The 15,305-nt window shown below is 42.4% G+C and overlaps 1 protein-coding gene across 6 annotated transcripts in view; it reads left to right on the top strand.

Annotated features, from left to right (window-relative positions):
• Positions 1–15,194, top strand: part of zmynd11 (zinc finger, MYND-type containing 11) — a gene marked incomplete at its 5' end in the record, with an annotated part of 39,373 nt that extends 24,179 nt beyond the window's left edge. For 3 of the 6 annotated variants that reach the window (XM_083659467.1, XM_083659466.1, XM_083659469.1), the window contains 7 exons: positions 676–753; positions 1,407–1,525; positions 2,636–2,939; positions 6,090–6,149; positions 7,248–7,526; positions 9,185–9,370; positions 10,836–15,194. In XM_083659467.1, the coding sequence (XP_083515593.1) occupies positions 676–753; positions 1,407–1,525; positions 2,636–2,939; positions 6,090–6,149; positions 7,248–7,526; positions 9,185–9,370; positions 10,836–10,958 (1,149 nt within the window). In that variant the 3' untranslated portion in view covers positions 10,959–15,194. Of the gene's footprint in view, positions 1–675; positions 754–1,406; positions 1,526–2,635; positions 2,940–6,074; positions 6,180–7,244; positions 7,527–9,184; positions 9,371–10,835 lie in introns of all 6 variants that reach the window. The other 3 variants (XM_083659464.1, XM_083659465.1, XM_083659468.1) reach the window with 3 other exon arrangements.
• Between the last annotated feature and the right edge of the window lie 111 nt (positions 15,195–15,305).

The raw sequence follows: 15,305 nt of genomic DNA on the forward strand, positions 1-15,305 counted from the left end.
TTAGATAAATAGTAAACCGAATATGCAAATTGCAAAACATTTATTCTTTAATTTATTTTCGTTTGTCTATTGTCTTTTTTCCAATCCTGTCAGTTTTACAGTTAACTTTTATTGGTTGTGTTCAATTGATAATAGACTTTTAGTGCCAACTTAGTTTCTTTGTTTTGGTTTTGAAGTTAGTCTTGGTGAAGTAACGTGTACATTCTCATGTCACCAAATAACCAATTATCACGGTCATTTAAATCATTATATCACATTATATAAATCACACATTTAAATGAATTCGCTGAGTCTTACTCTTAATTCACTCTAGTCTTAAATTCAATTCCAGGTAGCATCAAAATGGTGTTAAATTAGGTTTTCTGAAACCTATACATTGCAACAGCTACTTGTACATAAAACCCTCTCCACTGTCTCACACATTTCATTTTATATTTTATCTCCAATAGCTCTTCATCACAACCATGTTTCAAAGAACTTCACAAAGAACAAGATCTAACCAATGAACAATCACAATATGATGAAACAGAATGATGCAACCAAATAAAACATCTCTCTCTCTCTCCCTCTCTCTCTCTCCCCCCTCTCTCTCTCTCTCTCTCTCTCCCTCTCTCTCTCCCCTCTCTCCCCCCCTCTCTCTCTCTCTCTCTCCCTCTCTCTCTGTCTCTCTCTCAGTTGAATGAGTTGTTGTTATGTAAGACGTGTTTCTATCTGTCCAACGCCCGGCCCGACAACTGGTTCTGTTACTCCTGCGTAAGTATGGCCCGACCTGCTCCACCACTGCTTTCTTTGAAGGAAGTGACTCTTTTAACCAGCTAGATAATGTCTTCCCCTTAGTAGAGATCATGTTTAATGTTAACGTGTCTCATGGTATCTAAGTCCAGTATTAGGGAAACTCAATAATAATAATAATAAGAAGAAGAAGATATCCTTCCAACATATCCTTCCAAGATAAAGTCACGTTTAATAAACCTTCTAAAATCATTAATATTCAAGGAATCTGCATCAGCAGCTTTAAAAAATAAATATTCTTCCTAGCAAAATAATCACTTTAATAATATAACTGCTGGTTTCTGTAACATCACCAAATATCACAAAGAAGAAATCAGGTTGAAGACATAACTTCATTGCGTTACACATCTTCTGAACCTCACTCCAGAAAGCAGACACAACATGACGATATCAAAACAGATGCTCTGTGTTGACTCTGATTCTGCACAACAAAAACAACACTCGTCTGTCTCAACAAATCTTTCACATTTTTCTATTTGATAAAAAATTATACATTATTTTTTAACTGAAAAGATCTTAGAAATGTGTCTACTGTTGTTTTATACATTAACTTGAAGGTAGCCTTGAATACTTTGGCTTTGTTTGGTAATTTGCTCATTTGTTTGTCCTTGCAGAACCCCAGCCACGAGGTGGTCTGGGCCAAAATGAAAGGTTTTGGCTACTGGCCAGCCAAGGTCCTTCAGAGGGAAGACAACCAGGTGGACGTGCGTTTCTTCGGACACCAGCACCAGAGGTTAGCAGACCCCAGAACACTACACACTCTGTTTTTTAAGATGCTTTTTTGGGGCCTTTATTTGATAGGACAGTTTGGCAGACAGGAGAGAAGAGCGAGGAGAGAGGGAGAGGCGATGACATGCAAAGGACCACGGGTCAGATTCAAACGCGGGTCGGCCGCATGGAGGACTAAAGGTCTTTGCACACACAGTCCGATTGTTTTCGTATGCGTGTTTTTTAATCCGTCATCTGAAAACAGACGGGTCCCAGCTCGCAAAAATCTATTGACTGATGCGAAAAATGCAGAAAATCGAACCTCGTCCGAAAACTTAAATGACGGACGTAATTGTCGGACTCGGTGTGTCAATGATGATTGACACAAATTAGGTCGTATTCTTTCTTTTTTTCGTGCGTCAATTTCGGACGAAAATACGGACTTGGTGTGCAAAGCCTTAAGCCTTTGTGCTGCGCGTTGCATTGCTACACATGTGCTAGTTTTAGCTGTGTAGCTAATTTTAAACTCTAGTCCTCCGTTGGGCAATGTGTTGACTGCCCCCTAGTGTCCTCATTTGTACGCAGTCTCCTTTCTGTTCAGTAGATGTTCTGTAGGCAGTGAAGGCTGGCCCTGTCCTCACAACAGCCATTACATGTAGCAGGCCGACACCAACAGATGGCGCTGCTAGCACACACACTATTCGCTACCTCATGTTTGCACAAGAATTTCATACGTGATACTTGTACCATGGAGTGACAATAAAAATCTTGAATCTTGAATCTTGAATCTTGAACATCCTTGCAACAGTACAAACTATCTTGATCAGTTTAATAAGTGTTGGGATATCATCCCCAAGAATGGGGATGAATTGAGGAAAGCAACACAAATGATAGCATGCCAGTGTCATGAATCACAACATTGAAAAGCGCACATGGTTAACAAGTGATAGAAAAAGTGCAACTCATGGGTGTGGGTGGATCCAGGCTAGAGCTGCTTCTTTAATCAAAACTAAATATTGACATGGCAGTAGAGTTTTTGGGAAGATGGTTTCAGGAACGAAGAAAGATTTGGTGGTGGATGCCTCTGGGTCAAAGGTCATTCCATATGAATAATGCTGACGCCTGCCTTCCCCAGAGCATGGATCCCTGCAGACAACATCCAGGACATCAAGGTGAGCGTGCAGCAGCTGCAGGTGAAGCGCAGCAACGGCTGGAAGAAAGCCTGCGAGGAGCTGGAGCTGTACCAGCGCTTCCACAGGGAGGGCCGCTTCTGGAAAAGCAAGATGGACGACGGCGCCCAGCCACACCCACAGAGCCAGAGCCAGAACCAGAACCAGAGCCAACGGCAAGAAGAGGGCAACGCAAGGACAGAGCGGCTGGAACGGACCGACGAAGCCGAGTCCAGTATCTCCTCCACCAGCAATGAGCAGGTCCGACAGGTAAGTGGGGGCATTTTGGTATCGCCCACGTTTGCTTTGAGGATTTTCTTTGACAAGATAACAAGTAAAATAGAATTGACCAAATGTGGGTTTAGCTTAAACGGCTGTAGGATGTCGCTGCAACTCATTTGCATTGACTTGCATCTTGAGTCGGAACGCGACCCGTTCAGAACCTCGGGGGAGATCTTGAACACATACTGGTATGTAAGTCAAGTCAAGTCAAGTTTATTTGTATAGCACATTTCATACACAGAGGCAATTCAAAGTGCTTCACATAAAATGGTTGACAGGAAAATAAAAGAAAAGAAGAGATGTAAGGGATAATCAACTCCTAGGTGTGCGTTAAAACGATTTTAATGCACGACGTGGAGGCGAAGAACCATGCCACAGGCGGATTCAAATCGCTTAACGCACCCCTAGGAGTTGATTATCCCGCATTCGCAAATTCTTGGTGCATGTTTAGCAATCAAAATCTAAAGTTTTTCACAAGCCATAACTCTGTTTACCGAGCAACACTTGGGAAACCGACTTAATACCTGGAACAAGCGTTACCATCCCATCAGCTTCTCATGCAATGGAAATGTTGTTTGCTGTTCCAGTAAATAGGATGAACCTTGGATACGAGCTGGTATAAGGCAGGGAAGTTAGTCCGCTCAGCTCATAGAAGCTGATGTAGCCAGTTGAATAACGTTACTATGCTGTTTGATTAAACAGCTGTGCAGGTTGGGTAGCAGTTGAATTTACATGTGATTAAACTTGAGCAGCAGTCTGTTAATACCTGCATTAGTGACTTGTATTGCAGCTCTACAGCATGTAGCTCTACATCATGTAGCTCTACATCATGTAGCTCTACATCATGTGGCTCTACATCATGTAGCTCTACATCATGTAGCTCTACACCATGTAGCTCTGCATCATGTAGCTCTACATCATGTAGCTCTGCATCATGTAGCTCTGCATCATGTAGCTCTACATCATGTAGCTCTACATCATGTGGCTCTACATCATGTAGCTCTACATCATGTAGCTCTACACCATGTAGCTCTACACCATGTAGCTCTACACCATGTAGCTCTACACCATGTAGCTCTACACCATGTAGCTCTACATCATGTAGCTCTACACCATGTAGCTCTGCATCATGTAGCTCTACATCATGTAGCTCTACATCATGTAGCTCTGCATCATGTAGCTCTGCATCATGTAGCTCTACATCATGTAGCTCTACATCATGTAGCTCTACATCCCCCTCTGAACACAGACGTGTTAACCCCACATGCTGCTGCACACACCCACTCAAGCAGGAAGCATGGCACTTCAAACCAGCTGCAGCTTGGTGGGAAATACTGCCATCTGGTGGCTGAGCTGCTACATTATAAGACTAGACTGTCCATGGTGAATATAGACGGTTTTATCTTGACAATAAAAGCATTCTAAATTGAACCCCCGCTCACTTCCTGTTGCAGTGTTTGCTAAGGACAGGAAAAGGGGAAAAAAGGGAAGCAGAGCAGGACTGACAATTCTGTGAAAACCGTCTATAAACGTGAGGGTGTTGTTCTTATTAGTTAGTAGAATTTCTAAGAACCACAATAGGGTTTGGGAGAATATGAGACAATATATTTCCAAAATACAGATTGTTAACACTTTAAGTGCCACGGCCCTTGGGCAAAAGGTTGCTTGCTGTGCCACATAGGCCGCAATGCATTTTAAAACAGTCATATAATTTTTTTAATAATTACTATGTAAACACTGAACACGCACAAATAACGATGAGACTCTCTTCTATCACCTGCAAAAAAAAGTTTATTGATCCCATTTTCCGTTCTTTAGTTATGAGCCGGAGAAGATAGCTTGATTGAAGCAAAAACATCCCTTTTTTTCTACGAGCTGAGATAATGAGCCTTTTGTGAAATTAAACATTTCAAGCACATCACTGACTCTGAAGCTAATTTTCTGATGTCTGGGTCTGTCTGGGTGAAGTGTATGCTGCTTTGCTGCTCTGCGTGCTCCCCCCCCCCCCCCCCCTCAACTGCACACGCCTCCTGGGTGTGTCTTATGTGTCTGGTGGCTCTCAGTCTCTGCTGAGTTTGCTGCGCACACACAGTGAATGGTGCGCGACATTCAGCTTTTTGGTTCCGCGTGTGTTTGTCACGGGCTGGCATGCTTCCAGTTCGGAATAATAAGGCTGATTATGTGAATGTGCTGTTGCAGCGTACATGGAGGTGCTCAGTTGTGACAGCGGATGCTGCTGCTGGGGGCACAGCTGGCGTTGTGCTCGTTTATGGAGGCACGTCGATGCATACGGACGGATGCGATGCGATTTCCTCATTTTCCCCAGTGACTATTTCTGTGTGTTTGGCTCCTTTTTCTCTGATCAGGAGAGTGCTGTCGCCACCTAATGGGTTTGTAAAATAGGTTATCGACCTCCAATAGCTACAATATTGTTAGAGGCGACGTAAGAAGCTTAGATCGACACCCCCCCGTCAAAAAAACAATTTGGAGTTATGACGCCATTTGGCGTCGCTGGCACTGTACGGTAAATTTCTAATGACGCCATATGGCGTCGCTGGCACTGAACGTGTTAATGACTTCCGTAATGACAAGTGGGCAATCACTGTCTGATCTGTTTCAATTTTTGTCCCACTGATGATGTCATAGGCATTGTGACATCACTGATGATGTCATAGGCATTGTGACATCATCAGTGAAGAGCAATTGTGATGTCATCAGCAATGAAAGTTTGACATCATCAGTGATGTCATAAGAGCTGGTGAGCCCACACAGCAGCCAAGCTGCATATGCGAGCTGCAGGGCCAGCTCAGCAAGCTGCAGGGCGCGCAATGCCCTAGCAACTAGGAATCGAGCGTGCGAGATGCCTGGTACATTAAATTCACAATTGATCAAAACATTTACAATCAAATGAAATAAGATTTAAAATCACTGAACTGCCCCAAGAATATAAAGACATAAACTGTCTATTTTCAAAGTGCATTTTAAATGAATGTTGCTGTTTCATTACGTCTTATCTGACTATGTATTTGATAAAGCTATTTATTCTATAGTGGAACATGAAAGCCCACCAGAACACATTCACCTAAAGTTGATCATGTGATGGTTTCTTCTGGTTTTGTGCAGCTCAAGGGAAGCCAGCAGCAGGAGCCCAAGGCTAAGAAGAGTCGTCGCGGTCAACCAGTCGAGCCCAAAGAAGAAGCCAGTGTGAGTTGGGTTGTCATTACATCAGTTTTTACCCAGTAAATAGAAAAAAGGGAGCTTCTTGATGCTTATAAAGAAATTAATTAATAAAGAAGTAATGTACAGGTATACTCAATGGTTAATACACAATACATCTTCAAAGGACAAGGGCACAAGAGACGCAACGCGTTTCAACCTCTGGTCTTCGTCAGGCTGTAGGCAGCAAAATTGGGGGCCGCCAATTTTGCTGCCTACAGCCTGACGAAGACCAGAGGTTGAAACGCGTTGCGTCTCTTGTGCCCTTGTCCTTTGAAGATGTATTGTGTATTAACCATTGAGTATACCTGTACATTACTTCTTTATTAATTAATTTCTTTATAAGCATCAAGAAGCTCCCTTTTTTCTATTTACTATTTATATTGGCCTGCTGAGCTATCTTGTCGCCACTTTTTGACTTTTCCATCAGTTTTTACCCTACAGTAACATAGTAATTATATGGTAATTTACCCTACAGTAACATAGTAATTATATGGTAATTTACCCTACTGTAACATAGTAATTATATGGTAATTTACCCTACGGTAACATAGTAATTATATGGTGATACAAGACGCACTTCTGTGTTTTCTGAGTTGGGCTTGGTGCTGTCTTTCTTTTGTTTGACATGGCTTCTCTGTAATGATACAAGAATGAAGTTGTTATAACGTTAGTGAGAGAGAGGAAGCAGCAGTCCTTATCCTACATGCTGTCATTCATATAATGAGGGGTTGCCTATTTTCTTTCCTTTACATTTTCATATGGTAAATTATAGACTATCCAATGCAAAGCACATTCCAAATGCATTTCCAAATGGTTCAAAGTGATTTTCCTTTTTAATTACCGTAGTGCTATTAAACCACAAACATTCATTGTTATAAAGCCGGTTTGTTAGAAGAAAATTGTGCTAAACACCTTTGTATTCCTTCAATATGAACAAGTTATGTTTCCTGGTAGACGGTGTAGGTCGAGTCTTGCACCAAACATTATTTCCCTGGTTACAAATGTCGATGCGCCCCAATCGCAGCGACCAGCAACTGTCTCTTCCGTTTGCCTGGTCTCCCCTGGCGTCTCCAGCAGGACCCAGAGCCGGAGATGGAAGCGGTGAGCTCCAGCCAGGAGATCCCCGTGTCGTCGGCGCCCCAGCAGCCAGAGAAGCTGTCCGTGTCCACGCAGACCAAGAAGGCGGGCGGGGGGTCGCCCCGCACGCTGCACCGCAGCACGCAGACCAGCAGCGACGGAGCCTGCCAGAACATGTGCCACGAGAAGTACACCAAGATCTTCAACGACGTCAAGGAGATGATGAAGGCCGACAACAAGAGGGAGACGGAGAGGGTCGTCCGAGAAGCTCTGGAGAAGGTAAGGGCTGCGAGGAGTGTGTGTTTGCTAGTCCACAAAGACCCTGGAGGATGTTAAGGACAGGATAGAGGAGTGTGTCTTTGCTAGTCCACAAAGACCCTGGAGGATGTTAAGGACAGGATAGAGGAGTGTGTCTTTGCTAGTCCACAAAGACCCTGGAGGATGTTAAGGACAGGATAGAGGAGTGTGTGTTTGCTAGTCCACAAAGACCCTGGAGGATGTTAAGGACAGGATAGAGGAGTGTGTCTTTGCTAGTCCACAAAGACCCTGGAGGATGTTAAGGGCAGGATAGAGGAGTGTGTCTTTGCTAGTCCACAAAGACCCTGGAGGATGTTAAGGACAGGATAGAGGAGTGTGTCTTTGCTAGTCCACAAAGACCCTGGAGGATGTTAAGGACAGGATAGAGGAGTGTGTCTTTGCTAGTCCACAAAGACCCTGGAGGATGTTAAGGACAGGATAGAGGAGTGTGTGTTTGCTAGTCCACAAAGACCCTGGAGGATGTTAAGGACAGGATAGAGGAGTGTGTGTTTGCTAGTCCACAAAGACCCTGGAGGATGTTAAGGACAGGATAGAGATGTGTGTCTTTGCTAGTCCACAAAGACCCTGGAGGATGTTAAGGACAGGATAGAGGAGTGTGTGACGTTCTGCAAGCCTCCACCATGCGCAAACCGCAGCCAACTGCTGTTCATAACGTCGGGTCACAATAGTTTTGTTTATTTCTTTTTAAATTTTGTATCAAACTTTTGTGACTTATTTTCCTTCCAAATGGTAAAATGTCTAAAGTACAGGATTCGAGGGCTGGGTTGGGGGAATGGCTAGGGGGGATGTGGGTGGTGGGAGGGGGCGGGATCAGTAAGGGGGCAGGACTAGGAAAAATAGGCCGTAGCTAGAGATAGAAGGGTCGTATAGAGTTGGGGTTCGAGGGGTGTGTGGAGGGAGTGGGTGGATTAGGGGTAGGATCATTTTCCATGTTCAAAATGATTAGCTGTGTTGTTGAGGTACCCCCAAACATTAAAGTGCTATAAGGCTGAATGTCCACACCACGGCGCTGTGGCCTTCAAGGTCTTTGTGCTTGTAGGAGTCTGGACACACATGGATGGAGAGACTGGAGGCAAACAACAGCAAGGCTGTATTTCTAGTCTTGATAGTAATATGAAATGCACATTTAACATTTACTTTCAAGTTGGTGTGGAATTGCTCTTATCGTAACAAAGAAACATTGAAATACAAACATTAAGCTACAGTGTACATGACCTTAGAAAGTATGTTGAAGTTTGTTGAAAACTTATTTCACCAGGGTCTTTTAGAGTTTTTAAGTACTGTCGAGCATACTTTTGTGTATGCACACTCATGCTGTTGTAACGTGCTTTGGATAAATAAAACATTCACCAAATGCCATGTTTTATGTTAAGTCAAGTCAAGTTTATTTGTATAGCCCTAATTTGCAAGCATGTCTCAGAGGACTTCACAGAGAATATGCCTAGCTAAATCTAGCTGACACAACAGTAACAATTACAGTAGTAATAATAACAACAAGATTGAACGATGATAGAGACAGAAAGGGAGAAAAGGGGGATGGAATGTGGGGGAGGAGAGAACAGGGAAGGGAGGAGTTATAAAACCACCAGGTGGCGCCATGTGCTCCTCTGTCCACACAGCTGCGCTCAGAGATGGAGGAGGAGCGGCGTCAGGCGGTCAGCAAGGCGGTGGCAGGAGCCCAGGCGGAGATGGACAGGAAGTGTAAGCAGGTGAAGGACAAGTGCAAGGAGGAGCTGGTGGAGGAGGTGAAGAAGATGGTGGCCCAGCACAAGCAGCTCATCTCCCAAACCAAGAAGAAACAGTGGGTGAGTGGAACAGGCGATCCGCGGGGTCGTGAAAAGTATTCAAAGCCGAATCAATTTAGGGAAAATGAAGGCCCTTAAAAAGTCTTAATTGCCATTTGAGAGGTATTAACATTTTGTGGCTCTGGTGCTGATTGTGGTAAACGAGCATATGATATCCTCTCATATCGGATCGGACAATTCAGACCCCTTAATTGAATCGATATAGTATCGTGGCAGGCTTTTTGATATCAGCAAATATCGTATTGTTGTCAAAAGAATCTATATAATATCGTATCACGGTGAAACTTGTGAGTTACACCCCTATCACTGATGTGACGAAAGTGGCGTTGAGGTCTTAAAATGTAGTGAAAAGCCACCTCGTGGCCTGAGGCGATCAGACCTCAATGTGATCATTGGGTGCGTTGAGACCTGTACTTTACTGAGATCAGATCACCAAAGATCAGAACTGGGTCGTTTAAATCCCAGGTCTGAACAGGGTCTCAGTCTTGGCTGGCTTGTTGTCCATCCTCCAGTTAATCTCCACTTCTTTTCAGTGCTATAATAACTTAAGTTTGTGCTGTCTTGTTTTCCATGCTGTGACTCAAGTTTATACTCTGCTTTTCAGTGTTATAACTGACTTTGTGTTTGGTGCTGTAACTCAAGTTTATACTCTGCTTTTCAGTGTTATAACTGACTTTGTGTTTGGTGCTGTAACTCAAGTTTATACTCTGCTTTTCAGTGTTATAACTGACTTTGTGTTTGGTGCTGTAACTCAAGTTTATACTCTGCTTTTCAGTGTTATAACTGACTTTGTGTTTGGTGCTGTAACTCAAGTGTATACTCTGGATTTCAGTGTTATAACTGACTTTGTGTTTGGTGCTGTAACTCAAGTGTATACTCTGGATTTCAGTGTTATAACTGACTTTGTGTTTGGTGCTGTAACTCAAGTTTATACTCTGGATTTCAGTGTTATAACTGACTTTGTGTTTGGTGCTGTAACTCAAGTTTATACTCTGGATTTCAGTGTTATAACTGACTTTGTGTTTGGTGCTGTAACTCAAGTTTATACTCTGGATTTCAGTGTTATAACTGACTTTGTGTTTGGTGCTGTAACTCAAGTTTATACTCTGGATTTCAGTGTTATAACTGACTTTATGTTTGGTGCTGTAACTCAAGTTTATACTCTGGATTTCAGTGTTATAACTGACTTTGTGTTTGGTGCTGTAACTCAAGTTTATACTCTGGATTTCAGTGTTATAACTGACTTTATGTTTGGTGCTGTACTCTGGATTTCAGTGTTATAACTGACTTTATGTTTGGTGCTGTACTCTGGATTTCAGTGTTATAACTGACTTTATGTTTGGTGCTGTACTCTGGATTTCAGTGTTATAACTGACTTTATGTTTGGTGCTGTACTCTGGATTTCAGTGTTATAACTGACTTTCTGTTTGGTGCTGTAACTCAAGTTTATACTTTATAATTTCAGTGTTATAACTGCGAGGAGGAGGCCATGTACCACTGCTGCTGGAACACCTCCTATTGCTCCATCAAGTGTCAGCAGGAGCACTGGCACGCCGACCACAAACGAACCTGCCGCAGGAAGAGATGAACAAGCCCCGCCCCCTAGTCCCAGCCATCACGCCATTGGCTCTCGCCCTCTCCCCCTCCTGTCACTCAAAGTCTGCCACACCCCTCACCTCGCCTTTCCCCCCTCTTCCCTTCTGCTTCTCCACTTGCCTTCCTTGAACACTTTGTGGACCCTATGTTTTTTGCGCCCGACGTTTTTTGCGCGAAAACAGCAATTTATTCTCTTTTGTTTTTATTTTGTGAGATTATTTAATATACCCATTGTATTGATTTTTCTTTCTATATTCCCCCCCCTCTTTATGAATTATGAACAGATTGCTCAAGAGCATGGCTCGAATGCATAGTATGGTGTGTCATTTCCTTTTTTTCCTCTCTTCTTCTTTACTGAAGTGCTAATTTTGAACCCGTGTCAGAGAATGTTATTTAAGTGTGTAGTACCAGATGAGCATTAACTCAATACATTTTATTACCAGAATTTTTTAATCACTTTTCTTACTGTAAATGCAACAACACCGTCAATCTTAAAAAAATGAATACATAAGTACTATCGCAGCATTGAACTAGCTCTGCTTTCATAAAGAAAATCTATTTAAAAAAATAACAAAAAACTGCGTAAGATATTTAATCGTGAACGACGTAGCTCACGAAGCGTGATTTTTCTTTTTTTTTCCTTTTTCCTTTTTCCTCATGAAAATAATGCGGTGGATAGCACCTTTTATCGTTTCTACCTAAAATCGTATTGTCCTCAAGTCACTTAAGTATCATTGGGAACAGGGTTACGAAGTCAGCCTTAAAAGATGCTGACAAAAAAAATCTTCCATTTATTATTATTGTTATGCACATTTTTGGGTTCACTTTTGAATGAACTACAATTTTTATGAATCCAAGATGAGAATAAACAAGACGAGTTTTTAATTTGTTCTAAAATCGGGGAAATGTATAGCAATCTTTCCTGAGCTGGATCTTAGAGAGGTTCCTTATTGGACAGTTTTCCACTTTTTTGCACACTTCATTTGTTTTTCACAACCCAAATGCTTGTAATATTGCCAAAAAAATTGACATTTCGTTGAACGTCTCCGAAGAGAAGATGTGTTGAGGGTCTCCCCCCCCCCCCACCACCTTTGTTTATCGATTTTTTTTCCAAGCATTGTCATTGTTGTGGTGATGTACACTCGAAAGTACGAGATTTTTTTACATTTTTATTTTCCTTCCAAGTGACTAGCTATGACTCTTTCACTGCTTATGCTGTAGTTGGTGGTCAGTATCTGTTTCTCTTTTTCCTTTTTCCCATATTTCAAGTAACGCTACGTGCATGTTGATAGTTTCATAGTTTTTATTTTTTAATTCATTTAGATAAAAAAAAAAAAGCTTGCAGAGTGTCTGGTTTCTAATAGGCAATGAAGACGGATGGACCAATATAAAATATATTATGCAAATGTGAATGATCAAAGTAAGCTCCCCCCCCCCCCCCCCTACCCTGTATGTTAAGTGTTCCTGGTCTATAATATGGTGCTTAACTTTGAATCTTTTTGAAAGCGGCAATAAAATTGCTAATTTTATGGATTTTTAATCTGGGAGAAGTTCCTTAGGGAGTGTGATGTTTCCTTAGTTATGAAGCTTGCCTGAGCAGAGGAAAATGTCATTCATACGGTGCAAACACACCGGCTCGTGCCGCTTTCAGTGTGTTTGCACCATCACGTCATTTTTTTTAACACACCTAGGTGTCTAGTGTGGAACAACACGCATTTACCGTTCAGCACCAACACGTTAATATAACATATGTTGCATCAATTTGTGTCTCTATTAACATGTTGACAAGTAAGACAAATGTTTGTTGTTCAAAACATCCTTCTGAAAGGTTCACTCACTCATCTCTGGAGTCTTGCTTTGGCAACTCATTTGTAAGCTCATTTAAGTGTATCACTTTTAGATGTAACATGTTATTGTATAGTTTAACTAATGTTTGATTTAATCTTCACCCTTTTCCTCCTATCCTGCTTTGTCATTTCTTGTTTTTCCATCACTTACAGACAGTACAGACAGTACGTATCCTGTATATGATACTATATATATATAGTATAGTATATATACGTATCCTGTACGTATCCTGTATATGCGATTGCGTATTTCTGGAAAGGATGCCATGGCCAAGATGTCTTGTGCACATTTTCTTGTTTTTCTTTTCCTGCATCAGTTGATGAAGCAGCTACTCATATCAAGTATCACTATGTTTCTCTGGTTTTCAGCTCATACTCGTCTTTTTTCCCCCCATCATTGCACTACATGTAAATAAAACATCCGACATGTCAATATATCAGTCTTGTTAAAAGTACACAAATATTAGTTTTCAGCTGTTTCTGTGTTCACAGCTAACTGGATGAATGTTGGTTTTAGTTTTGTACAATGTACAACCATATCATATCTAAGTTGGTCATTTTCAGCACATCTCCGTGTCTAGTTTGGTACTTCTACAAATGCATGTTGTCCCAGACAGACGCACTGACGTGTTGCACATGACTCGGCCTTTTTGCAGAGTCCACGTTTTATACGACGTGTGTCCGCTCTGTGACCTGCGAGGTCACCTTCTCTTAGACTGTTTGCCTTTACAACCCGTTGTCACTCCGACCGTGTAATACTGTATATCAGCGCTCTGTCTGTCACGCAGCTTGTGCGTTGGATGTAACGTCACGGTACCCTTGTGCGCAAGAATGATACGCCCACGGACGCACCATTAAACAAGCACTCGCACCTCGTGCGTATTCTAGAATGCACGCGGACACAGCTGGTTGGGATGAGGCAAAGGTCAAGTTATGCCGTGGGGTTGGAGGAGCTGGAGCTGGAAGACTTGCTGCTGTGGGGTCGGCTTCGGGGGGTCTTCCTTGCTCCTTTATGGGTCTTCCTTTAGGGGTAGGAAGACCCCCTTCCTGACCCTAAGCTAAGGTGACCAGACGTCCCCGATTCTCGGGGACAGTCACCGATTTTGGTGACCTGGAGCTGTCCGCGATTTTCTACTCCTCGTCTGCGGCCAAGATGACTGTCTTTCACAGGCCCTAGCGGGCTCATTGTTAAAGCTAGAGTGAATATACTGGTATCATATGGAACTAGAGGACCTAAGGCATCCATTGGCCACAACCATGTCATGCTAGCTTGTCAGGAAGGGGGCTAAATAGCGCTCCAAACTTAAGCAAAATTTTGGATTGTCCCTTTTTTGTATTTCGTAGATTATAACATTGGATATTTTAATGATATATTGACTGCCGAACTGGAAATGTCCCAGATTTTCATTTCAGAAATCTGGTCACCTTACCCTAAGCCTTACCCTTGGATACCCTAGGCCCCCCACCATATCCAAACCCTAACCCCAACCAAGTGGCTACCAGTGCATAAACCCAACCGCCCTGTGCCTAACCCTAACCTGGAGACCCTTCCCCAGTGCCTAAACCCAAGCCCCCCAACCCCCAAGGCATAACTTGGTCTTTGCCTCACCCAAACCAGCTGTGCAATATTGGGCGCATCTGTGGGCATATCATACTTGAACAGGAGAGTAGCGGGCACGTAACATCCCACACACGAGGTGTGTGACAGCGCTGATATGTTACAACGTCGGAATGACAACGTGTTGCCCTTTTATATTCGTCCATCCACGCATCAATAATGTTTGTGTGAATTTCTTTTTTCCCTGTGTGGAAAACTTTGGATGTCATTCCAGTTTGTATCTGGTTTTAACTGCATGAGTAAAGGTGTGTGTATCTCCAGCTCCTTCCACATAGTTGCACTCCCTCAGATTGATGCAAAATGACAATGATGTTCTTGTTTTCTTGCCTCTGGAACGGCAATCAAGCTAATTTGACCTCTCCACTGACATCGAAGCTCTCTTCGGTTTGAAAAAGTAGAACGTCACCTCCATGTCCAAATCGATGAGGTTGTCCTCGGTAACAAGATTTCACAATCTCTCTTTTCCAGTGTAATAGCCTGTGTGTTAACCTATGGAGAAGTATTTGTAAGTACATAATACTGTGTTAGTACTTCATTAAGTGGGTGTGTGTACACTTTGTACCTAAACACTATTATGTACTTACGGTACTTTTAACTGGAATATGATCAGTGTAAAGTATTACTTTGTCCTCAACTAGGTCATCTTCTGTTCTGTCCACATGTAAAACTGTTAATCGTGGCTTAACATTTTCTATGCTCTCAACATTTTCATTTTGATGCTTTAGCTAGCAATATGTATATAAATATATTCTATGTGCTAACATGGAGAAATAAATGTATCAACAAGTTCCTGTGTTCCCATGTTATTTGGAATATGTAACTTTCCTGTAGTAATGGAAAAGAAAAGAAATTCACTGACGTAAGCGTAGTAGCT

This window comes from Poromitra crassiceps, assembly GCF_964638095.1.
Source record: "Poromitra crassiceps genome assembly, chromosome: 23".
Classification (NCBI taxonomy): Eukaryota; Metazoa; Chordata; class Actinopteri; order Beryciformes; family Melamphaidae; genus Poromitra; species Poromitra crassiceps.